At 45.3% G+C, this 27,567-nt stretch overlaps 1 protein-coding gene across 1 annotated transcript; it reads left to right on the top strand.

The window, feature by feature from the left end:
• Positions 1-524: 524 nt before the first annotated feature.
• zgc:113054 (uncharacterized protein LOC541322 homolog) lies at positions 525-27,069 on the top strand. The gene is made up of 11 exons (XM_063216436.1): positions 525-648; positions 2,971-3,163; positions 4,949-5,040; positions 5,459-5,691; positions 6,261-6,497; positions 8,625-8,696; positions 10,195-10,411; positions 11,374-11,582; positions 13,520-13,592; positions 20,557-20,674; positions 26,437-27,069. Exons 1-11 carry the CDS (start codon positions 633-635, stop codon positions 26,630-26,632), a joined length of 1,656 nt encoding a protein of 551 aa, XP_063072506.1. The 5' UTR covers positions 525-632; the 3' UTR covers positions 26,633-27,069.
• The last annotated feature ends 498 nt before the right edge of the window (positions 27,070-27,567 follow it).

Genomic DNA, 27,567 nt, shown 5'->3' with positions numbered 1-27,567 from the left:
GGTTTTCTCCGAGCAGCCTTGTTGTGCCTTACAGTAGGCCTATGTATGTTTAGGTTGCCAATGCCATTTTCTTATTACAGTTAGTCTTTTGAGCCGATGTCGTTCCTGTCTGCTTTAAGTCCAAGACACAGGTGCTGCTGCCAAATAATATTCCTAAGAGGAACACTGTCATGATGCTTGCGTTTCTTTTTGGTTCTCATTGTTTTCCTCTTTATTTACAAGTTTTTGGATGATGGAGGAGACAATAGCCCCGTAAGAACAAGTTATTACGCACGAAATGCACTTTGCACTGCGCAGAGCTGTAAGGAAGTTGACAGAGTTGTTGAACATTTTATCCAACCTTTCCGTTTACTGTGTTGCCCGCCTTGCTCCACAGTAGCAGTGACAGTGCCTCCACTCTGTCAAATTATTTATTCAGGGGCACAGAATACTTCACTTTTTCTGCATGAGCAGCGAAGAGGTTACCCAAAAAAGTTGACAGTCACGTGATCGCTACAAAGTCAGCTGTAGCAGGTCGTGTTTGGAGAACAGCTGCACAGCTTCTGCAAGTAGCCGAACAGTAGCCTATGCAGACGTAGTTCTAGACGTTTTCTATTTTGCCTTTGTGTTGGCGTGTTGGCGAAATCTTCATTATGCAGACATCGAAAGGTAGGTGTATACTCTTATACTATGTTGTTGTTAGCCAAAGCGCGACGTAGTAGTAGTGTAGTTCAGACAACACCCTTGGTTGCTTTACTATAACACCTTATGTCGTTCGAGTCAGAGATGGTTTAGGTTCCTAACAAAATCTCTGTTCGAGTCATCTTGTCTTTGGCAGGTAGCCAAACCGCCCGACTTTTCAAGTCGCCAAGCACAGTCGGTAGTAGACGCTGTTGTATTTATTCATTGATAAAACTGAGAACGGCCAGCCATTGCGCGCACACTTCCCTCACTGGACATTCCAAAAATAGCCCACTGTTTTCAACATCACTCATGCTTGCTAGGTTGAGTTTGCTTTGGTTTTGTATGTATTTATTTTGTTCATCTATTCATTGTGTTTTCCAATGTTCTACTACAGCCGTCTCCAAAAGAGTTGTCGCCTATTCATCCGTTTGGAATAACAGCTAATAACCTGACTTTCAATTAATCACTTGGCTTCAGAAGTCACTCATATGAAAGCTACAACCCTCCCGAATGAAATGTCAAAGTCAAACATGGGAGGGATACAGCTCTTATGTGGAGCTGCATGCATGCTGCTGGTGTGTGAGGGCTTTTATCATTGATTAAATCATGAAGTTAAAAATGTATTGCTCTACGAATAGCAAATATGTCACGATCTCTCATTGAACTCCATTGATTTTCATTGTGTTGCTTTCCATGATTACAATGACACTAAACATACACCTAAGGCCAAAGTTGATTTTCTGGAGAGGTGAGAGTGAATCAGTGTGACACTTAAAGTGAAAAGGGAAAGCCCATTGGGAAACTCCAACTCCCATTGTCATTGTGACACAGCACTCCACAGCACACAAGTGAACACTGCACACTGCACACAACGAAATTGCATTTATGCCTCACCCGTGCAAGGGGGCAGCCCTCAGTGGCGCCCCATGGGGAGCAGTGCGGTGGGACGGTACCATGCTCAGGGTACCTCAGTCATGGAGGAGGATGGGGGAGAGCACTGGTTGATTACTCCCCCCACCAACCTGGCGGGTCGGGAGTCGAACAGGCAACCTCTGGGATGCAAGTCTGACGCCCTAACCGCTCACCCATGACTGCCCATGACTGCCCACTGCCCACTTGATCTGCGTATTTGAAGTGTTTTGAAGTGACTTATCTGCTCATTTTCACATTATGTTGGATAGGCGACAAAACTTTTGTCTTGTGAAAATCTGCCCTGTCTGTGTTCATTAAAGGGTCAATCTTTCTTTGGTGCATCAAATTTAATTTTGCACATACATTTTCATTCGGGAGGGTTGTAGCTTTCATATGAGTGACTTCTGAAGCCAAGTGATTAATTGAAAGACAGGTTATTAGCTGTTATTCCAAACAGATGGATAGGCGACAACTCTTTTGGAGACGTTGTACAGTACAGGCCAAAAGTGTGGACTCACCCTCTCATTTCTGCATTCTCTTTATTTTCATGGATTTTCATTGTGTATTTTCATGCAGGGCATCAAAACTGTGCTTGAACACATGGAGACTTACGTGCTTATCAAAAATATAGTTCTGGCTGTTGTCCAACAGCAATGTTAGCTGTTTATCCACCTGACGTCAACGCGGCACAACTGATGGCCCCACACATTTCAATAAGCTTTTTTTGGTCTATTTTCAAATAAAAATGCCCAGTCAGTCATGTCAATCCTAATTGAACATTAAAGTCCTTCAATAACTCACTAGAATTGTAGAACTAGAATTTGAGACCTAAAACCTAGTTTTAAACACTTGCCAATACAAACATTTTACAGTCATTTTCTTGATCTGATATTGTCAGTCATAGCCAGTTACTTGGAGAGGTCAAACCTGTGTTGGAGGGAATCTGTGGCAGGGTTTTTCAGTTTTACTTTTACTTTGTATCACTGTTTCACCTAGAACCAGCTATGCTGACCAAGTGACCCATTATCAGATCAAGAAAATCTGTCCTGTATTGCTTGTATCAATTAAAATGGACTCGACTGACTGGGTATTTTTTACTTGAAAAAAGACAGAAAAACAATTGAAACATGTGGGGCCCTCAGTTTTGCTGTGTTGACGTCACTGTTTGGCATTTGTTTTATATATTTTTAATAATTGTTTTTATTTTTTTATATTTTCATGTTTTTTACGCACAAAATTCTACATGCGTTCATTCACAGTTTTGATGCCCTCCCTGAAAATGTACCAAGTTCTGTAAATAGCCACAAAAATAAAGAGAATTAATTAAATGAGAAGGTGAGTCCACACTTTTGGCCTGTACTGCAGTTCTACGTTTTTTATGCCATTTTCCTATAGTTTCAGACACTCCTATGGAGTTCATTGTGGACTACCTGTCCAAAGCCAAGGAGATAGCTGACCGCGAGACCAGCAGTGTCCCGGAGGAGCTGCGGACTAACCTACAGAAAGCCCTGGACATGGCCAGCGGCCTAGGCGGCTATCTGGACCGGATGACCTGCCCGGAGAGCCAACCTCTTGCTGAACTTTATGAGTGAGCCATCCTCTCTCATCTCCCTTTCCCTCTCCATCCTCAACTTTATCTTCACTCTACACTACATAATCTTCCATCTCCAAATTCATCTACGGTCCTGTTGTTAACTATGGATATGCTACCTGTTTGGTGGCATGTCTACCAACAACACGAATGGAGTGAAAATTATTTTTTTTAATGAATGGCATTTAATCCAGACCTACGGGTACCGTGCACATACATTAAGTTTATTAACGTTCTACGCCACACTCTATTAGTTGCTCACTGTTACATAAGCATGGATGTTGCTATTTTGTGCAGCAGGATCCATTTAGTAGGTATGTGGGTATATGTATTACGTTCATCATGTCTAACTGTTTTACTCAATACTTTAGATTTTTTTTTACTTAAGACATCTAAAAGTTTTATGTTTTACCTGACATGTTTCGCCGGTATTACTTCCGTCTTTTTTAAGAAAATCTTAAGTATTAAGGTGTGTGTGTAGTCAGTCTCATTGCAGGGCCAGCCCCGGGCTGGCCCGGACAAAAGGGGGCTGACGGTGATCTCATCAAAAGGGGGCTAGGTGCTAAAGATGGCCGCCGGGCCAGGTTGTGGGGCTTAAGGCCGCTTTTCCTGGCCCGTCGAATTCGATGGGCCATCAAGCACCACCGAGGCTCGGAGGCGGGGTCAACCTATAAAAGTACCATTGGCAGGGGGGGTATGTCGTTGTGCGCGCTTGTGCATACGTTTGAGATTACTGTTTGCGTCACAGCTTATTTAAAAAAGGCTTCATGTGCTGGACAAAGTGGACATGAAATAAATAACCTGTATTCCCATCATCCTACTGGGAGGTTATGCCTGCTGTAGCTATTTGGGAAGACATTTGTCTACCCAGCAGACAACTATCAAAACCACATGTTCGGATAGAAAGGACAGAGACGTGTCTTCGATACATTCGTTCCTTTATTTGTAGGCACAAAGGTCATAACGGTGGCTAAGCACGCCAACATAGGCAACATCAAACACACATAAGGTCAGAAAAACACCTGTCGCTAACGAAGAGGACGTTCATTTTGTGTTGCCCATCAATCTGCTGTTTCCATAGCAGCTAAGCTTTAGGCTACTGCTGTTCAGCGAACCACTGTTCCAATGCACGTCTTACGACAGCTCCAGCGTCGGCATTTTCCCCTTCCTCTGCCACGCGGAGAGGTTGAGCAAGTTGTGACGGAACGTCCCACTCTTTTTTTTTTGCTCGCAAAGATTGTGCAGTGTACAGCAAGCCAGCACCATGTCCTCAACAACTGTGACACTGCATTCATTTTTTTTGCCCAGACACCTCCATCTTCCTTTTAACCGCCCAAAGGCATGCTCAACAACACAGCGGGCACGGCTTGTCCTCTTGTTGTACAGTCCGGGGTTTGGTTAGCGACGTTATGCTACTCAGTTCGCCGGGTCAGTTACCTACTTAATTCCAAACCTAGCCTGCTAGCATTCAGCATTCAGCTATGTTTACGAGCATAGCCTAGACTACTGGCAAACACTACACACATAATACTATCTATATGCTGATGCGGGGCGAAAGTGGGCTGTGCCCGACTGACGTTTCACAAACAAGGCGTGTACCTGAATGTGCCTGGGGTCGGCTATGAGTCCGATCAGGCAAAAAATGGCCCGGGGCCGGCAGCTCCGAGCCGGCCACTCTCCTGAGCCCCGGGCGGCCCCGGGCCGCTGAAGCGCGGTAATGAGATCAAGGCTAGTGTGTAAGGTACCTCTCTGCTTTGGTTACCTCTCTGCTTTGGTGTGCAGGAAGACACTGAGTCATGACTGGTCCAACGTACACCAAGAGGGCCATACCATGTTCTGTCTTCCCAAGGAGTGCATCACAGGACATGTGGAAGGTGAGCCAGCCTTATTGTGCAAAAAGGGGAATTTGCATTATTGTACCTGTACGAGCAAGTGAGAGGGGCTTGAATCTAAACACGTTTGCACAGATGCCAGGATATTAAATTACTTTGAGGAGCACTTCAAGGAATTTGCTTTTTTTCTCACAGTTTTTTTTAGTTGAACATTCCCTTTTTGAAATTGTGTAATTTGCCATTTCATTTTGAAACATTGTACAGATTTCGTTGAGTCCTTCTGTTTTTGCCTGTGCTGCAAAAGTAGTGTGATGTGACCTGAATGATGTCACATCATGGAGATTCACTTAATTAACTCGTATGAAAAGAACACAAGAAACCACAGAGACCATTCATTGTGTATCATGCCATTTGAAAATAAGTTAAATCTTGTTTCCATTTGTTTTGCATTTTGTGGCAGGCCAGGTTTTGAAGATGCTCGTGCACATGTGCAAAGCCAAACGGGTCCTTGAGATTGGGATGTTCACTGGCTACGGAGCGCTGTCCATGGCGGAGGCACTACCTGAAGATGGGAGATTAATTGCCTGCGAACATGAGGCCTACCTGAAGGAATTCGCTCAGCCCATTTTTGACAAGTCACCTCATGGGAATAAGATAACCATCAAAATTGGGTGTGCATCGGATACCCTCAAGGTGAATTTTAAATTAGATTTTGCAATGCATATTGAGACAGCGGACCCAACACCTTTACCAACACCTGTAGTGTGAGGTAATAATTGAACAGTTATATACATACCATCATATTATATTATGTATATAACTTTGTAGTTTAAGAAGAATTATTACTGCATTGTGTATAATGTGCATTTGCAGCATGTGCTTTCAGAAATGTCGACAACTGATAAATAAGCTGCATTGACGCTCAATGGATTAAGCAATATAGCAAAAAATAGCATATAGCATATTCCCGCTTGTCCAATAATGATATTGAATTTTAAAATCATGATTTTTCTCTGCAATTGGCGGTGCATTGAAGGTACTGAATAGCAACATACTGTATGTACTTTATTCGCTCCATGTCTCTTTGCACATCACCCCCAACAACTGACATTGTGTTAGTTGTTTTTTTGTTCGCAATTACATCCATAACTTATTTTGACTTATTATAATTTCTTGCTTTAATGATGAAATGCCTAATCTAGCCATGATTATTTATCACCCAGCTCTAACACTGTGTTTTCCCCTTATTATTATTATTTTAGGAATTAGCAACAGCAGGGGACCAGTTTGATATGGTGTTCATAGACGCAGACAAAGGCAACTACATCAACTACTACAAGTTCATCATGGACAGCAACCTCCTCCGCATGGGCGGAGTGATATGTGTAGATAACTGTTTGTACAAAGGAAGAGTGTATCTCCAGGACTCCGAGGATGCCAATGGTTTGGCCCTGCGAGAGTTCAACGAATTTGTCTCCAAAGACCCACGTGTGGAGCAGGTACTGTACTGTAGTTCAATTTTTGAAATAATTTCGGAACAAATTGTTAAGTATTATCGTAGAGTGGCCTCAAAACCTGTCATGTCATGGATAGAAATGTATAAGCTAAGCGTCCTGACAAAGTTTTAGCAATTTTGTCAGGAACTCAAAAACAAATCTGTTACCCCAAAGCAAAAGCGAAGTGAAAGCCCAACTGGGAAACTCCAACTCCCATTGTCATTGTGACACACCCCTCCACAGAACACAAGTGTTCACTGCACACAACGGAATTGCATTGATGCCTCACCCGTGCAAGGGGCCAGCCCCCAATGGCACCCCAAGGGAGCAGTGCGGCGGGACGATACCATGCTCAGGGTACCTCAGTCATGGAGGAGGATGGGGGAGAGCACTGGTTAATTACTCCCCCCACCAACCTGGCGGGTCGGGAGTTGAACCGGCAACCTTTGGGATACAAGTCTGACGCTCTAACCGCTTACCCATCCCACCCACTAACTCCATTTTAAAGTTTTTCGTACTACTGTAGAATTTCCGGTCTGCTAGTTCCTGTTAGGTTGCCTATAAACCTTCTGAATGAGTTAGCACTAGCAACTGCTACCAAATGAACATTGGTGCCATCCTTGTGAGGTAACCATGGATAATAAGGTGGATAGGTTTGTGTTATTTGAGTCAATCGAATGACGATGAGCTTTCTGATTTACTGAGATTATGGCCTCCCTGTGGCTACACTGGTTCGAAGAGGGTTCACAGAGGGGTGGACATACGGGTAGATACGTACATTTTTCATGAAAGATCTGCTAATGAAATTAATCTAGATTAATCTAGATTTCTGTGTTTATATGTTTTTGAGAGTGAGAGATACAGAGAGAGAAAGATAAGGAGACAGTCTCAATCCAAGCTCTCGGATTGAGCCTACAGTGCTGTTATCGCACAAGGTTGAAATTTTGATCTACAATATTTGTTTACTCAACATGTGATCACTATTGCATCAGAGAGTTTAGAAAATATTGATGTATAATTAAGCCCTAAGGGGGGGGGGGGGGGGGGGGGGGGTGGGGGGTGGGGAGGGGGGGGGGGGTGTGGGGGGGGGGGGGGGGGGTGGGGGGGGGGGGGGGGGGGGGGGGGGGGGGGGGGGGGGGGGGGGGGGGGGGGGGGGGGGGGGGGGGGGGGGGGGGGGGGGGGGGGGTGGGTTAGAAAGGGGGGAGGGGTCACATTTTTTTTTGTCGGATTCATGTTCCTCACTGAAAATGAGCCAGTGAATCTCAGTGTGAAAGAAGATGATCCTCTTTTTTTTCACGCTAAAAACTGAGAACGGGTCAAAGTGACCGGAGCACCTTAGGAGGGTTAAATAAACAGGTTCGGGAACACGACTGTTTGTGTTTGATGCAATGCGTGGGTGTTTTGTGTTTGAAATGTATGTCGGGCCCTTATCAATAATTGCAAGCCTGCACTTTGGTGCTAAAGCGAGAGGTGGAGAGGAGAAGCGATTGAAGGAAAGTCTGAAAGCACCTGTCACTCACATGATGGTGACGTGCATATCCCCAACTCCCAACCCAATTTTTAGAATAGATTAACAGGGCCCTGCCATGGCCTAATGGTAGAGCACTGGATGACTACGCTGGCGTCATTTGCCAATCCTTCCCCGTCTCTCTGCCCCTACTCATTTCCTTTCTCTCCTCCACTCTCCTATCAGAATAAAGAATAAAAAGTCCTAAAATACATGCTGTATATACAGTATATATATAAAAAACAATAGACTAACGGCGGTATTTTCTTTATCGCCCGATAAGAGTGTCATTTTCGCAGCACATTAACGCTGATAGCGGCCCTCCAACTCATAGAGGAAGTAGCCGCATTCAAAATCATGCATGAAAGGATGTAGACTTAAGTAGAGTACAGTGAGTTAAATATCATTCAAGCTGTTTTGATGTCCGTTCTTGTACCCCCTTACCACCTTACCACCACTTACATGATCTTCCAGCACTTACCTTGTAATCTTACACCATGCAACATGAGCGTGATAGTCCTCCAATGGTAATTGAATTAGATAAAAGCACCTACAATGTGTAATGTAATTTGATGTAATGTAATATAATTTGGCGTTTGGTGTGCCCTCTGATGTTGTTTTAGGTGATGATTCCCTTAAGAGATGGCATCAGCCTCATCCGCAGACTACCTCCATCAGAGGCCTCGTGTGCGATGGTAAGACCTGGAACCTGTTTTTCGAAAGTATAGTTGCTAATCAGTTAGCAACCTGTTAGGTTTCCAATGGGAAATTGCATTACAACCAAGTAAATTGCTAACTTAGCTAGTGACGATGTCAAGAAATGCACCCCTGGTGTCCACATGGGCTCACAGGGCATTTGTATCAGGCATTGCTGTTCAGTTGTTCTGCTCCTGGTGTTATGTAGTCATGAGGTGCAACCCGCAGCAACTAACCTCTCTGACATGATATAACCTCTCTGGCTATAATATGACCCTTATGAAAATCGACCATGGTAAACCATGATTTTATGTTTTTTTGAGCATGGTTCGGCATGGTTTTTGATTTGACTATGGCTTAACTATAAAATGAACCATGGTTTTACCATAGTTTACAATTATTCATTAAATTACACTTGGCTGCCATTTTTTATCCAACACACATATTGGTGACAGTCCTTGGAGCAATGTGGGGTTAGGTGTCTTGGTCAAGGGCACTTCAGTCATGGATGGAGGTGTAGGGAGAGGTTTAAGGGTGGGATCCAAACCTGCAACTCTGTGATCTTCAGTCCAACGCCCTAACCATTATACCACGGCTGCTAAGTTTTTTTGGGTGACCATGAAACCCACAATTTACCATAGACATACCATACGGTTAAACCATAGACACAAACCGTACTGAAAAAAACATAAAAACCATGAATAACCATGATCCATGGTTAGTCAGGAACCACGGTTTTCATGGTTACCCAAAAAACCCATGGATAAGCCATATACTATTGTTGGTTCAGAGTACTTAGAGAAACCATGGTTACTACAGTAAAACCATGGTCGATTTTCGTAAGGGAACACTTTTTTTTGTCCAAAGACATGTAGACTAACATTTCATGTTATACAGTACCCTACCGACTTAACAGTTACACTGTAGCGAGTGCTGATGCAACACCAAAATGAAACCCACTGGGGCACAGTTGAGGCCAAGTGGTTAAGGAGGTGGACTTTAGATCAGAGGGTTGCAGACAGTGACGTAACAATTGCACACAGGGCCCCAAGGCAAAACACTTCAAGGGCCCCCACACGGCTTGCCAAGGTCACAATAGGGCCCCCATCACCAATACAAGAGTGTCCTGGGCCCTGGTGCAAATGCCCTGCTCGCCCTCCCTATAGCTCCGCCTCTGGTTCTGGTTGCAGAATCGAATCCCACCCTTCCACTCCCTATCTCACTCCATGGCTGAGGTGCCCTTGAGCAAGGCACCTAACCCCACACTACTCCAGGGACTGTAACCTATACCCTGTACTCAAAAACAACTTAAAGTCGCTTTGAATAAAGGCATCTGCCAAGTGTAACGTAAATGTTAAAATGTTTTTAAAAAATGTATATTGGAAGTCTCAGGGTGGTAAGAGTGGTAGCAGACACTACTGTTGCTGATACTGTTCTGCCCTGGAATAACAAAATGACGGTTTATGAATGGCCAAACACCATTCTTACTTTTCACAGAACAGGGTGACCAACGATGACGTGTTCAGGGGGTTACGAGGGAAGCCTATCCTGGAGCGACTGCGTCTGGATGGGAAGGTGGCATATGTGACGGGGGCTGGACAGGGTATAGGCAGGGCCTTCGCACACGCCCTCGGGGAGGCAGGGGCCAAGGTGGCTGTGGTGGATATGGACCAAGGGAAGGCAGAGGCAGTGGCAGAGGAGCTTGCACTGAAAGGTAAGGTGACAATAATAAGAGATGATGTGTTATCTTCAATGACGGTTGGGGAAATCAACCCATTTGAAGATGTAAAACAGGGACTGTTGTGTTTGTGATGAACGTAGTGAAACGAAACATGCAGAGATTTAGTGTAAGCAATTAGATTTAGATTTAGTGTAAGCAATCACTGGCATTACCCTAAGGTGTTCAGTGTGCTGCTGTGTTTCATTTTTTACAGTAAAAGATCTGAGCTCTTTTCATATGAACGGATTTCAGTTTATTTTTAAGCAGAGGCGATACCCCGACTCACTGAAAACATTGTGTATAAATAAATAGTGTATGCTACTTAATGTGAGCGCTTAAAGTATGGTACATTTGCTATTTTTATTACCTGGGTTTTTGAGTTCTTAAATAAAAACTATTCACAGTTAAATTCCTGGAAGAGATCCAGAATTTTATACATCATCTGTGTATGTACAAAAGTTCAACACAGTGATGGACATATAGTAATGCATTAGTGAAATCTAGTATAGCGCTGTCACATGATGAATATGTAGTTTGAGAATTATATAAGACAGACACAGTTGTGTAAAATGTTATGCAGTATGTGGGTACTTGTATGTGTAGGCGTATATGTGTATTTTCACATTTCTACCAGCAGGTGGAGCTGTGCCATTGTGTTATAGATCCCGGAAGGCAATTTTCAGCCATCCTGCTCTACTGACTCTACTGTCTTTTTATTGACTAAAGATGAACATTGACTGAAATGTCCAAAATAAATTCAGCTTGGCATTTTGTGCACACATAGTGGTTAAAAAACTACAACAAGTTATAATTATTATTACTACTACTACTACTACTATTGTAATAATAATAATAATAATAATAATAATAATAATAATAATAATAATAATAATAAAACTAAATTATTAGTTCAATTCTTTTTCTTCTGTCAAACATTTATTTTCAACATTGCTCAGGGATCCCTAGTGTGGCATTGACGGCAGACATCAGCAAGCCAGAGGACGTTGAGCAGATGATGGAGGCCATTGTGAGCCGGTGGGGAGGCGTTGACATAGCGTGCAACAACGCTGGCATCAACATGAACTCAGCCAGTGAAGACACCAGCTTAGAGGAGTGGGACAAGACCTTCAGTGTCAACCTGAGGGGGACTTTCCTGTGTTGCCAGGTACAGTAAATCATGATGTACACTACACGGGTCTGGCCCTCCACACCGTACTATTTATTCAAGCTAAGTCAATTCAAGTGTACTTTATTGTCAAAAATCTATGTAACAGGGTTAGCACAGAATTTGGAAATTGCGTTTTACCAGTCTCAAATGTGCAGTTAAACTAAACCCGTAAAAATAAGACATTGACAATAATCACACACACACACACACACACACACACACACACACACACACACACACACACACACACACACACACACACACACACACACACACACACACACACACACACACACACACACACACACACACACACATATATATGTGCAGTAAAAAAATTAACATACTGATATAGAAATGTACGTTTGCATGCACGTATGGAGCACGCCAACCGACACCTCATGTTGCGCATACACGTACACCCACAGTAAATATGTTTTAATCCCAGTGTGAAGTATCCACACTTTCAGAATATGAATTTAAATGAAAATCAGAATTCTCATAGTATTACGTAAATATTTACTTAATTCTCCAATTTAGTATGTAGCCTATACTGCACCACATCCAGTCCTCAAATTGTTTAGAATTACTCACATCAAAAAATGAAATCCATTACTTTTTCATTGCTGTAGTGGATGTGACAAGTCGAGTAGTCCATTTTCCATACATCTGTCTATGCAGTATGCTATGTACAGTCAGGGCCGCTGACAGCTTTGGCTGGGCCCAGGACAAAGTCATCTGAAAGGGCCCCCCACCCAATAGATACAATGTAATGAGAACTCAATTCTGGGCTCCCTCTGTCCCTGGGCCCGGGACAATTTTCCCTTTTGTCCCCCCCCCTGTCAGCTTCCCTATGTACAGTACATACTATATGTACACTGTGGGCAGCATAAACTCTACTGCACTGTACTGTGCTGTACTGTACTGTGCTGTGCTGTGCTGTACTGTGCTGTGCTGTGCTGTGCTGTGCTGTGCTGTGCTGTGCTGTGCTGTGCTGTACTGTACTGTGCTGTGCTGTGTATATGTTCTCGTCTCCGTGTGAACCTGTGGCAGCCCGTGGCAAGCTGGCTCCGCTTTCCCCATAAGCGTGCAATGTTTGTCTCCGACGGTACAGCCTGAACTTTTGGCATTGTGGAGCGCCGATGGGGTGCTTGAAGCGCGGAAAATCAACCCTCTGTATATCACTCCTGTTATAGCACAGGGGTGCCATTCACTCAGGAATGTGAAGCAAGAAAGAAAAAAAAAAAGAACGAAGAGATTGCACTGTGCCACAGAGGTGACGGAGAGGAGAGAGGAGAGAGGGGTGTGTTTCACATAAACATTTTACAATTATGATATGACATCCAATATGGAGGCCGCCCCCTCCCCTCCCGTCGGACCCGTCTCTGGCCCCGTGTTTACTCTGCACTGCTCCTCCTGTGCCGCTGTTTGGTTAGCCGGGGAGCTGACACGGAGACGTGTTTGAAAGCCTCTGTCTCTCCTGTTCTGTCCTCTCTCTCTCTCTCTCGCTCTATACTGTGCCCCTATCACTCTCACTCTGTCTCTCTGTCTCTCTCTCTCTCTCTCTCTCTCTCTCTCTCTCTCTCGTTCTCGCTCATTCCATCTCTATCTATCTCACCATCCCTACTGTATCTGTGGCCCCCTCTTCTCTCTCTCTCTCTCTCTCTCTCTCTCTCTCTCTCTACCATTCTTTCCATCTCACTCTCTCAACGGTATCTGTGACTAATTCCACGGCTTCTCTCTCTGTCTCTCTCTCTTTTTTTTCTTTTCTGTCTGTCGTTCTATCCATCTCGCTGTCTCTATACTGAATCAGTGGCTAACTATGGTCTCTAACTATCTCTCTCTCTCTCTCTCTCTCTCTCTCTCTTTCTCTCTCTGTCTCTCTCTCTCTCTCTCTCTCTCTCTCTCTCTCTCTCTCTCTCCCTCTGCCCCAGGCTGCAGGGCGGGTGATGTTGAAGCAGGGCTATGGGAAGATCATCAACACCGCCTCCATGGCCAGCCTAATAGGTGAGCTACATGCTCCACTTTGCTCTGGGAGAGGACACAGGGGCCAGATGTCCTGGGCCCAGGGAGATGGGGGCTGCACTTGGGTCCATAATATTATATTATGTCTATTGAGATCTGATGACTTTTTCTCGGGCTCGAAAAAGCTGTCAGCCGCACTGGTGGGGTTTATTCTTGGGGTAGTACTACAAAGACCATGGTCAATCCCAAGTCTTGAAAAAATTGTGAGTACGGCCAAAAAAAAATCGTAATTTCATCTAATTTGACGAATGGTAAAGTATACTTCAGGACATTGGCCAAAAACATTATAGGAAAACATACTCAAAAGCAACTTCTATACACATTGATATTTGTCAGCAGCCCTGGTGATCTGTGAAGCTAAGGTGACCTCCACAGGTTGAGGCTGAGATGGTGGTTGTATGTGGCCCCCACCCGTCCCCACCCCCTTCATTGCCTTCTGCAGGCGTGTCATGCCCAGTGGTGTAGTAGTCTACTTTTTTTGTGGTGGTTATACTGTATATTTCAGCATTTTTATGAAGAGGGTATACTGTATATATTTGTGCTGTTCTAAATAATGGATCAATCAATTTTAGGCGGGTATACTGAAATCCCTGAAATTTTGAAGTGGATATACTGCGCATACCTGCGTTCTACGTAGACTACACCACGTGTCTTGCCCATGTTTCAGCCAGCACCTTAGCCTCTAGTCTCCCCAGCATGGTGCATTAGTTCAAAAGCACCACACAGACACACACACACCTCGCCTCCTGCTCTGCTCTTGCCCCACTTTTCTCTTTTTTCCCTTCATCACTCACTGTCGTGCCGAGAGTATTTTCAGCAGGAGTGCCTCTCTCTCTCTCTCTCTCTCTCTCTCTCTCTCTCTCTCTCTCTCTCTCTCTCTCTCTCTCTCTCTCTCTCTCTCTCTCTCTCTCTCTCTCTCTCTCCGTCTCTCTCCCCCCGTCTCTCTGTCTGTCTGTCTCTCTCTCTGGCCATCTCTCTCACTCTCTCTCTCTTTTAACCCCCTGTTTTCTCTCTCCCTCTTGCTTTCTTTCTCTCTTTCTCTCTCTTCATTTTTCACTCGTTGTATTTCTCTCTCTTAAGTCATTTTAAAAAAGAAAAGAAATCCTCTCTTCCCTTGTTTTCTTCTGCCCCCCTCCCCTTCACCCTCTCTCTCCTGCTCTCTCTCTCTTTCACTCTCTCCGTCCCTGTATGGTGTCCCTCTCTACCTCATAAGGAGACGAGGCGTGTGTGTGTGTGTGTGTGTGTGTGTGTGTGTGTGTGTGTGTGTGTGTGTGTGTGTGTGTGTGTGTGTGTGTGTGTGTGTGTGTGTGTGTGTGTGTGTGTGTGTGTGTGTGTGTGTGTGTGTGTGTGTCTGGTGGGTGTCTGGGTGGTTACCAGGGGCCCCTACCCTACTCTGCTCTGCTCATAGTGTGGTTGGTGAGGAGCGTGAGTAAACAGTAGTGGTGTGTCAACAATGATCAATTTGGCGATGCAATCCAACGCGGGGCATGGACGATCCAATTCAATGCGGCAAGTTCCAGAATCGATCCGGCAATTTTTTTTACGTTTCAATTACTGCCGTGGATATTTCGGGAGCAAATGAATGTTAAATTAAATAAAAGTACTTCAAAGCATTGCAAGACTAATACAGACTGATCCAGACTGATACAGAAAACGGACAATAAATTGTTACTCAATATCTGACTACTTGCATTGCCTCATCATGACTGATGAAATACTTGCTTTGCTTTCAGTAGAAATGTAATGCATTGCAATGCATTGTAGAATTGATTTGGATCGAATCGCATAGAATCGAATCGCTACCTCCCGAATCGTGATCGAATCGGATCGTGAGGGCAGTGCCAATCCACACCACTAGTAAACAGTAGAGATGCACCGGATCCGGTTCCGGTTCCGGATCTGGCAGGATAATTGGGTTTTTCACAGGATCCGGGTCCGGCAGGATCTTAAGGAGTGGATCTGGTATCCGGCATGTTACCTAAAAATCAGGGTCTGGTGCATCTCTAGCCAAGGCTTTTCAGTCAGTCTTTCACAACCCCAATCATTGCATGGAGTGAAAGCCCTTTGGAAGCGGTCGTTGCAGGCAGTGTGGCAATAAGCCAATGAGTCTAAAAAAGTAGTTTGAGCCAACGTAATAAAAAGGGCCCACGTGTGCGAGTAGACTATATGTTTCAAACCTTTTGTAAGATCCGGTATCCGGTTCTGGATCCGGCAGGATCTTAAGCAGTGGATCCGGTATCTGGCAGGATCCTAAAAATCAGGAACCGGTGTATCTCTAGTAAACAGCGTAGCCACTTGGCCCCGTCTGATCCCTGCCTGGCCCCGCAGGCTTTTTGCTTAAGTGGCTGTTCACTACCGCTTCATATTTGTCTCCTCTCTTTTCGTTCATCCTTCTTTTTCCTCTCCTTCTTGTTTTTTTTTCCTCATCTGTTTTTTTTCCCACCTTTTGTTGTTACCCCATTTTTTATGACGGGACCAAAAAAAAAGTGAGCATTGTTGTAAGTGGGAGCGGTTTCGGTGGCGCGCTATAATTCCTCCAACAGGTTCCTCCAGGAGAGCAGTGGCACTTCATCAGCCGTACAGTCAAGTAGCCAATAAACTTGCCTACCATATGGGCCGCAGTCTCCACTGAGGGGGCAATCTGTAATACTGGGGCATGCTGGTAAATAGAGGAGCAGCGTGTAAAACAGCAGGCAGAGAGAGACAGAGAGAGAGCAAGAGAAAGAGAGAGAGCAAGAGAAAGAGAGAGAAAGAGAGAGAGCAAGAGAGAGAGAGCAAGAGAGAGAGAGAGAGAACGAGAGAGAGAGAACGAGAGAGAGAGAGAGAGAGAGCACAAGACAGAGAGAGAGAGAGAGAAGTGATCAATTACTCACATTACAAACAGTCCTAAAGGAATATGCTTTATTGGTCTGGACATCTGTTATTATATTGTCATAATGTATAATCAGATGGGGCCTGTGCTAGCCAGACTGGCTAAGTAAATGGAGACACCAAAGGCCTATTAAAATGCACAATGACAGCGTTTGGTCCATCTGCTGAATAATATTGTTTTTTTTCCCTTTCTCTTCTTTTTTCTTTTTTTTTCATGCGCTTCAACCCCCCACCTCTCTCCCCCTTCCTCAACCTCATGAGAATGCAGGTGTGCTGCTACCTGGACACATGCTGCGATGAAAAATATCACATTATTAGCCATTCAGAAAGCATTAAACAAAGTGCTGTTTGATATGGCGGAGACGGGTTCGCCCGGCCGCTGGTTTGTTAGTTAGTAAGCCGTCATGCTGAGCTCAAGAGAAGAGAGGAGAAGAGAAGAGAGACCAGAATCAGACAAGCAAACGAAAAAAAAGCTGTAAAAGAAAGAAAAGAAAATCCTACAGATTCCGGCTGCGTGTTTGCGAAGGTTAGAAGCAAATGTCAAATGTCAGATCAAAGCTGGCTAACACCGATGAAAAACAAAGCAAAAAAAAGAAAAGGAAAAAGAAAACCTCTTGATGACATGAGGCTTGTAGCTCCACTTAAATAATCAGAGCTTTGTTGGCTGCACCCACTACTTGTTTGCCGGTCCCAGGGATGCTGAAAGGGGGGGTGGACAAAGGTTCAATTTTCCAGGGCCCACAAGGAGAGAGAGGGGGGCCCAGAATTGGATCCTCATGACATTGTATGTATTGGGTTTGGGGCTCTTTTATGTGTAATTTTTATGTTGGCTTTTCTACAGCGTAATAAAGTAATCTATTGGATTGGGGGGGGGGGGCTCTTTCAGAGATCTTTGTCCTGGGCCCAGCAATAGGCGTCAGCATCCCTGGCCGGCCCCTTGAAGAGGGGAGGAGTAAATAGCTGGCGAGATGTTAAAGAGGGCTTTAGGAGGCTCTCCACTGCTCTTTCCTCCGCTGCTCTCCGGGGACGTGGAGGGGCTGGGGGGGAAGAGAGAACATCAAGGGGGCTTTAGTTGATGGATAAAGGCAGTTTTGAACTGCGCATCGCGCCTGGTATCATCGGCCCCTTCAGTGCGGATTACGGCTTTCCGGGGCTGTTTTAGATGCGCTCTCCTCTCGTCTCTCTCTCTCTGTGTCTCTCTCTATCTCTATCTCGCTCTTTTTCTCTCTCTCTTTCGCCCTGCTTATGTGCTTACCAGCATCACACAGATATACGTACATGTGCTCACACACAAGAACACAAACACACACGCGCACATGCAAACAGACACACACAGACGAGCAAACAGACACACACACACACACACACACACACACACACACACACACGCACACAAATATATGCATGCACTCACATGCCAACACACACACATACACACACGTGTGTACACATCCAGTAATACACACACACACACACACACACACACACACACACACACACACACACACACACACACACACACACACACACACACACACACACACACACACACACACACACACCCGCACAGCACAACACAACACATACAGACATAGCTGATAAGGGGGATTTGAGGCCCGTCTCTGTCTGTAAGCCTGAGGCTCTGCTTCTCCTTAAACACAGCAGCTCTACAGGTCACTCTTCATCTTCTCCCTTTATACATGTACACCAATTTATTCTCTGGAACCACCATCATCATCATCATCATCGTACTCAGTGTTGTTACCATCACCTTCATCATCATCATCATACTCAGTGTTGTTACCGTTTATCTTCATCATCATCATCATCATCATCATCATCATACTCAGTGTTGTTATTCTCTGGAACCATCATCATCACCATCACCATCATCATAGTCAATGTTGTTACCATCATCACCACCATCATCATTATCATCACCAGACTCAGTGTTGTTACCACCATCATCATCATCATCATACTACTACTCAGTGTTGTTACCATCACCACCACCATCATCATCACCATCATCATCATCTCCATCATCATCATACTACTCAGTGTTGTTACCATCACCATCATCATCATCATCATCATCATCATCATCATCATACTCAGTGTTGTTACCAGTCCCTCCAGAAATTCGCGATGTCACACTTTGCAACTTTTTTGCAACTTCAATGAATTCTCGCAAATTCTGTGCGATACCACAACTTTAAGCATTCCCCGGGATTTCCAGCAACTTTCGGCACGTTTTTGGCCAATGTTTAGAACCAGTTGCATGCCTTAAATGCTGCGGCGCCCTCTCTATCTTCCTCTCAACCGCTCACACACGCACGCCCTGTAACTGCTTAGGTCAAAAGTTGCCATCATCATCATCATCATCATCATCAATTGCATCATCGTTGTTGTTATCCTCTTCATCGTTGGCAGGGAGAGAGGGGGCCCAGAAATGGGTTCTTAGTACTACATACTGTATGTGTCGGGTTTGGGACCCTTTCAGATGACTTTGTCCTGGGTGAAGTCAAAGATGTCAGTGGGCCTGCCACCATCATCCTTGTTGCCATCCTTCTCATCCTCATCCTCCTCATCCTCGTCCTCCTCCTCATTATCATCCTCCTCCTCCTCATCATCATCATCATCCTCATCATCATCATCATCCTCATCATCCTTACCATCATCGTCAACTTGTTCTTATCTTCTTTTCTCCTTTCTCAGCTGTTTTCTTCCTCCAGCTGATCAGTACTTCTCTCCCTCTGCTACCAACACACACACACACACACACACACACACACACACACACACACACACACACACACACACACACACACACACACACACACACACACACACACACACACACACACACGCACACGCACACGCACACTCACAAGCACACTCACCCCTACCCCCAACGGCCCATCTCTAAACAAATGAGGGCCTGGGAAGCGGTATCCGGAGCAGGATCCTCTCGTCTCCTCTCCTCTCGGCAGGACCAGCCGCTTGCCTCTCCGCTGCAGCTGTGTCATATTTATCATCGCGGCGCTCGCGGCCGGGGCTGTTTGGCAGTGAGATCACCGGGTGACGAGGTTAACTACTAAAGTTGTATGTAACTTGGAGCCCCGCTTGTGATGATTAATCAACCACCGGAAAATGAGGCCCCTCCACACCCCTCCACTTTACACACACACACACACACACACACACACACACACACACACATACGTCCACATCGCATGCAGCGCGCAGCATCTGTGATGGTCAAGGCAAACAAATGGCATGATGCCTTTGTTAGCGACGCAAAGGCGTGCTAGCGAATATCCAGAGTAATTAATTTTACATCGCCTCATCTATGGGGTCCCCGAGAGCTAATGAGTAGCCCGTCTCCCCGTCGCGTCTGGTTCAGACGCCGGGCGTTTGAGTTATGATGGAGAGCGTTGCTCGCTAGCTAGTCAAGTAAGCTAAGCCAAGCCAGCGGAAAGTCTGGAAAGTGTGGTTGATTGGGGAAAGCCTCGTGGTCACATAGAAAGCTACATGTACAATACAGTGGTGGATTCTCTGTGCAATTCCCATGTAGACATTTACTATGATAGTGATGATAATGATAATCTTAATATTGCAAAATATAATGGAGAGTGTTGCCAGTGGTAAAACACATGAAACAAAGTCAATTAATTGTGTAGCTTGGTATTTTTTTTATTATTAAGTGGGCCATCTCTGAGTCCTGTTTATTATGTATTTGCCATACTGTTTCATGTTGCCATGCACATGATTTCTGATCTGTTAGTCAATGCTGTATGCTGATGTTGCCTGGGTGTTCTGGAAATGTTCTCAGTGTTATGTGCTCCTCATCAAGCGTCAGTCAGAGTTTGGCAAAAAGAATGCCTGGAACTTCTTATTATGATTTCAGCAGACATGAGGTCAGCCTGACCTGAGAATCTCATTAGCCAAAACAAATGGAACACACTATTGTTCATTCCATTTAATGCTTTTTTGTGGGGTGGGAAAAAATCATCAGATAAAAAGGAAAATACTGTTTCTTTCCATTCTCTCCCCCACCCACCACCCCCTACAGTTCCTCACCCCCAGAAGCAGCTGGCCTACAACACGTCCAAGGCGGGGGTGGTGAAACTCACACAGACGCTGGGCACGGAGTGGATCGACAGAGGCGTGCGCGTCAACTGCATCTCGCCGTAAGTATCTTATTTTTACACCTCACGTGACACCAGAAGCAGTATGAAGCCCCTGTAGTAGAGGTCTGAATGTTACTGTATGTTGCTACGACACAACTTGGGCGACCCATAATAAGCCAATCATGTATTGGACGACAATTGGACAATAAAGAGTGAGAATAGAATAGAAGAATAGGAGAAAAGAATAGGAAGGTTTTGTCGTCATTATGCTGTAAATGGTTAAATGAGATTTAAAGGTACACTGTGCAGGAAATGGTCAAAAAATGTACTGCAACTATGCTGCTCATTGAAACTGCTGTCTATTGTCAAATTTGATCTTTACATGAAAGTTTACTAAGTAATAAACAAATATTTTGCAGCTAAAAATGGCTATTTTAGGAAATTCAAAATGAATTTGATGGTGGTGGTAAGTATTCATGAAAAAGGTAACATTAGTGAATGAACAACTAAAAATCTCACACAGTGTCCCTTTAAGCCTCCCTTCAAAGTGCTCACACAGTGCAAGGTATGAAAGTCCAAACAATATACTAATAAAAACTACAAACCTACTACGCTATAAAAGTCACATGTATGTAACATGTTCAGTCTAGGTATGCAGACAGACAACAGATAATACAGACCTGAGTACAACTGGTGATCAGCATACTGAGTGGTATGAGTTAAATCAGTACATATGACAAGAAAGATTTCAAGTGAGACCACTAATGGTTAGCATACTGAGTGACTGTGAAAGTCCAAGAGCGATGTAAATATCGTTTCTGATCGCCCAAAAAATCTGTGGAAAAAAATCAGTGCAAATGGCAGTTCAGTAGCCTGGGTGGGGTAAGAAGCTGTCCCTGAGCCTATTTATTCTGGTATCAAATGAGGTATCAAACCAGACTGCCAAACAGGACGTAAGCATTCAGCCACCGTTTAATTGGGAGGACTTGTGAAACAAACAAGATATAACCATTTTTAGAGGCGTCCTAGCATCTCTGTAAGAGGGTATGTCCGTCCGTCCGTCCATCTGTCCATCTGAAACGCATTCTTTCAATTGTCATTCCCTCCCGTGTCCACAAGGCGCCAGTGCATAGACGCATCTTTGTCCGCCTGTCGGACTTGTTTTGTTGTGCGTTATCACATAAAACAGCACAAAATTGTGTTTCTGCTTATTCTAATTCAATATGGAGGTCACATGTTTCCTTATTCATTTGAAAATAATGTGGTGTCCAGCTTATACCAGCTGACTGCTCCCCCGGCACTTCCTCCTTGAACGCTAGGGGTGGGTATTGGCCAAGGGTTCACAATGCGATCCTATCATGATGCATTGCGATTCATCTACTATTGTGATATTAACATCAGCAAATGTATGAAAAATACAGCTTATATTTCAGTCGCTGTGTAGCACGTATAAGACAATTTATTTTGTTTTTACATATTAGCATCTCGGAGTGAGCTTCCATTACAACAACAATATTGCCTACTCTCTTCTGAAAAAAAATGAACCAGTGGCAAATTCACTTTTATCATTATTAATAAATAACCGATTGTCATGAATTGATTAAGCATATAGTGAAAATAAGTATCGCGATACATTGTCATGAATTGATGCAGTACATTGTGAAAATAAGTATTGCGATGTATTGTCGTGTCGTGACGATTTTTTTGCACACCCTAGTGAGGTTCACATTCATGAGCAGACAGGAGTCCTTGCACATTACCACCAGCTTTAAGGGCCGGTGGGCAGCTCAGAGGCCGGCCATTTATTTTTCACAGCAAAACAAGCAATTTATTTTAATCCGCTTTTATTATTACTTGTCTGCCTCACAAAGCAGTGATGAATGGGAGAAAGAGAGATCAGACGGATGAGAATTTTTTAAAGAAAGGACAGGAAAGGAGGAGAGCGTTTTCAGACATTGTGCGTTGATTGGGGCGACATCAGAGATGGAGGGAGTAATTTAAAGCCTTGCAGACAATACTTTAGTGCTTAATTTGACGATGTCTGGTGGGGATGTGTCCACCAAAAAAAGGCGCTTTCCTCCCTCCCCTTAATTGTTGTATTCAATTAGGAAATCAAATTAGTCTCTTGATCCAGAGGTGTCGGCACAACAAGGAGGGCCCTGTTGTTTGTGTCTGTTTGTGTGTGCGTGTGTGTGTGTGTGTGTGTGTGTGTGTGTGTGTGTGTGTGTGTGTCTGTTTGTGTGTGTGTGTGTGTGTGTGTGTGTGTGTGTGTGTGTGTGTGTGTGTGTGTGTGTGTGTGTGTGTGTGTGTGTGTGTGTGTGTGTGCAAAGCGCTTGCGAATGGAGAGAATGGTGGGGGGGGGTTAAGAACAGGACCGGGGAGGGAAGAGGAGGAGGAGGAGGAAGAAAAAGAAGAGGAGGAGGAGGAAGCCAAAGAGGGTAGCAGGAGGAGGAAGAGATTGAAGAGATGAGGAAGAAAAGAAAGAAGAGGCGGAGATAGAAGAGAGGAGAAGGAAGAGAAGCAGGAGGAAGAGAGAGAAGCGAGGAGAAGGAGGAGGAAGAGGAGGAGGGGGAGGGGGAGGAGGTGCGTGTGAAATGGAGCATCCCTGAGCCCTTGCGATCCCTGAGCAAATCCGTCTGGCGTGTGGCAGCAGTAGCAGTGGCAGCAGCAGGGTCCGTAGCCCCTCCGTTAGCCTTGTTGTCGCCGGCGACGGGAACAAAGACGCTCCCACGCCACCCTCGCTCACTCCTCGGCCCTCATTTTTATTTATCGCCCGCTTGTTTGCTAATTTTAATTTGCAAAGAGAAGCAATTCCCCCCAGCCCCCCCCCCCCCCCTCGACACACCCACACACACACACACACACACACACACACACACACACTCACTCACTCACTCCCACATACACATACACTCACACTCACACATACACATACACACACACACACACACACTATCAGAGGGCCGTCTCAATGGGCTGCTGATTTCTTTGAAGTGACGGCGGGTAAATATGCATAAAAAAGGGGGGAACACAATTAGCGAGTGGCGGGCTTGACTGCCACCGTGATTTCATTGGCAACTTTTAGCCGCCGCGGTGATAAGCCACATTATCTAGAAAATTGGCTGAGGGAGAGAGCGCCGTCGCCGTACCTCTGATTGCCAGAGAGAGAGGGAAAAAAAAACGAGGTTCCAGATAACAGGGCTGGTGAAGAGAAATATAATTGAGGTGGAATATGTTAACCAAAGGTGTCACATGGCGTCTCGGAAGCGCTAATTTATCAGAATGGTGGAATTTGTAGCGCGGTGCGGTGGCAGCTAGTGGTGACAGTGGTTGGTGGCGGTGGCGGCGGTTGTGATGGCGATGGAATACATTTAGACCTGGCTAAAGAGGGGGAGATGGATGTCGGGCTTTTAGTCACTGTCATGCTGATTGTCGGAGAATGTCTGGCGGAATTTCTCATTAGACGTCCTCATGTAAATACATTTGTACCAGTCGCGAGTGAATCGCAGGCAGGTACACGTGTGTGTGTGTGTGTGTGTGTGTGTGTGTGTGTGTGTGTGTGTGTGTGTGTGTGTGTGTGTGTGTGTGTGTGTGTGTGTGTGTGTGTGTGTGTCTTTTACTTGAGTGATTGCAGTGATTACTGTTGAAAGGGATCAGGTCTGGAGGTGTCTCACTTGGCTCCCCCCCTGCCACAGAAACAAGCACACGCATTTAGTAGAGACATTTCTACAAGCCAACCTGCCTCACCACCTATCTAATGCTACCTTAAGGCATTTAGTAGAGACATTTCTACAAGCCAACCTGTTTCACCACATATCTAATGCCAACCTGTTTCACCACATATCTAAAGCCAACCTGTTTCACCACATATCTAATGCTACCTTAGGCAGCAGCAGCAACAGCATGGTAGGGCCCTGTATAATACCGAGTGTTCACCACTGATGGAGTTTATTGGACCCTCTTGCATTTTTGGGAGCAGCGTGAGAATTGTGATGAGGACCGCAAACAGTGGGCGTGTCACATTCGGTACTCACACAGGCCAATCTCTGTCACCAAATAGTTGATGATGCCACCTTAACTTGCAGCAGTAATGAACGCAACTGAGGGTTTGCCTTTTTCGACCCTTTCGCATTTTTTGGGGGGCCGGTGCAATGGATTGTAGTGAGTGAGGACCCCATTCACAGACACAGGTTCACCCGTTTCACCAGATAGCCACTCTAACTTGTAGCACTACTGTACTGTACGGTATAGTCAGAGAGAGTAGAGAGAGAGAGGTTCCATTGGCCCATTGTTTCCGGGTTCTATTATTGCAAGGGGGAGGGGGGGAAATCCCCCTTTAGGCAGACCTAGGCAGGCCTAAGGACTGTTCTATTCAATGCCAGGAGTATTATGACACGCGCCTTTAGGCAGACCGGAACCTGGTCACGCTAGGTGCCCATAGAAACCTTTTACATTGGCATATCTCTACACTTAAAGAATCTCTGGGATAGTACCCACTGGGACCCACTTGCATTGTTTGGGTCTGTGTAATTGAATTGCACCCTAACTGGCCGCAGTAGTAGTAGTAGAAGAGTGAAGTACTAGTATTGATCCCAAAGTCTCTGTCAGCTTTCATAAATACACACATACAAAACATACATTATTGCATAGTAAAAAGATAGCACACACATGAGTATAGCAATCAGCCTTACAGCAGTTCACATACACACATGCTCACACACTCTCTCTCTCTCACACACACACACACACACACACACACACACACACACACACACACACACACACACACACACACACACACACACACACACACACACACACACACACACACACACACACACACACACACACAACAGTGCTGTATGGTTACAATAGTGAGGGTTCACTATTTATTAAGTTGTTTGGACCCTCTTGCCTGTTTTGGTGCCGGTGCAATTGAGTTGCTGTTGAGTGAGGTGAATGAGGATCCCACACTACTGTAGTGTCAGTGGTCACTGGCCAGGCAGGGAGTGGACCAGGGCCAAGGGCGAGTCATTAAGCGTCGGGGGGGGGAGCCGGGCCGGGCCCCGCTGTAAACATCATCAGAGGGCCACTCAAGAGGATGCGGGGGCCCTGCCCTGGCTCAGGCCAAGGATAATTGGGTTTATTTTTGTCACCCGAGCGGTGGCCTCGTGTGTCGGCGATGTGTCGTGCCTGTCACTCTTCTCCTATCCCCTCCTCTCTTCTCCTCTCTTCTCTTCTCCTCTCCTCTCCTCTCCTCTCCTCTCCTCTCCTCTACTCTACTCTACTCTCCTCTCACTCTCCTCCTCTCCTCTCCTCTCCTCGCTCTCAGTCTGCCTCTCAGTCTGTCGGTCTGTGATGTCTGATGTGCCTGGCTCATCTCCCCTCCACCCCCACTTCCCCCCTTTACCCATCTACAACAACCCACTCCCCAACACCCCTCTCCACAACCAACAGCGCTTTACTCCCACTTTCATCACCCCCCACCCCCTGCCCTGACATATAAACACACACACACAGACACACACACACACACACACACACACACACACACACACACACACACACACACACACACACACACACACCACCCCTACCCCACTGTAACTCACCCTCCTCTCTTTTTTATCCTCCTCCTCCCATCTCTCTCTCTCTCTCCCTCTCTCTCTCTTCCTCCCTCTCTCTCCCTCCCTCTCTGCCCCCCGCCTTTCTCTCTCTCTCTCTCTCTCTCTCTCTCTCTCTCTCTCTCTCTCTCTCTCTCTCTCTCTCTCTCTCTCTCTCTCTCTCTCTCTCTCTCTCTCTCTCTCTCTCTCTCTTTCCAGGGGGATTGTTGACACCCCTCTCATCCATTCGGAATGTCTGGGGCCGCTGCTGCAGCGGTGGCTGTCAGATATCCCTGCTGGACGGCTGGCTCATGTGACAGACCTGCAAGCCGCGGTAGTCTACTTGGCATCTGATGCCTCCGACTACATGACAGGGCATAACTTAGTCATAGAGGGTGGGCAAAGTCTGTGGTAGACAGAGAGAGAGAGAGAAACTTTGCCTTTGTTCTCTACCGTATTCATGAAGGAATGAGGGAGGGGCAGGGGGGAGGAAGAGAAAGGGGGAGGAAGGGGGAGAAAGAGGGAGAGATAGAGAGCAAAAAAAATAAGAAAAGAGAAAAACACCTTAACCACCCACAAGGGAGTGTTACAGTGGCCAGTAAACTGTTCCTGAAGACAACAAATGAATGCACTCAGAGGTCACTGTCAAGGTCGTTCCCATAGCGAGACAGGCTCTCCTCTCAATGCACTCCTGGTTTCCTATGGTAACGCAGCTGTGGCTAGGTAAGGAGTCATTCATTCAAAGGGACCATTGGTTGAGGATTCGGACTAACTGTAGTGTTCTGTGTCATTCCAAAAGTGTTTCCCTTGATGTACTTTGACCTATACAGATTTCTGGAATAAAATGCTCTGTTTACAGGTTTCTGACTTGTGTGTTTTATTTCAACATTTTCATCCAACAGCATCATGTCAAACATCACAGTCCTGAAGTTCAACTGAGGATCATGGCAGATAATTTGAGCACATATTGGCTGTAATAAACACGGCCTTTTATATGCGTACCTCCGCTGTTTCATTTCCCATGTCAAAAATGCTGTCCAATATTAAACGTGGGCCCCTACTTTGAAGACAAAGACATAACATGTCACACTAATAATCCGGATGACGTGACTTTCCAAAACTCCCGAGCACATAAAACATCATAAATAGCCTGTGCAAATTTTATGAGTTTTTCGGGCGGAACAGCTGCGTTATACCGAATGGAAATACACTTTGAATTATGTGCCATGTTTTTCGTGCGCCATGGACGTCTATTGAAAATATCCTCAGCTGCACGATGACGTCAAAGCCAAGTGGATATTTCTCATATGACTAGCAGTGGCCCTGTGCAGAGCTTGGAACAACATAAAT

The sequence above is a fragment of the Engraulis encrasicolus genome, chromosome 14 (assembly GCF_034702125.1).
Source record: "Engraulis encrasicolus isolate BLACKSEA-1 chromosome 14, IST_EnEncr_1.0, whole genome shotgun sequence".
Taxonomy (NCBI): domain Eukaryota; kingdom Metazoa; phylum Chordata; class Actinopteri; order Clupeiformes; family Engraulidae; genus Engraulis; species Engraulis encrasicolus.
Note: the sequence above shows the minus strand (reverse complement) of the source record. Positions and strands in the feature narration are given on the sequence as shown.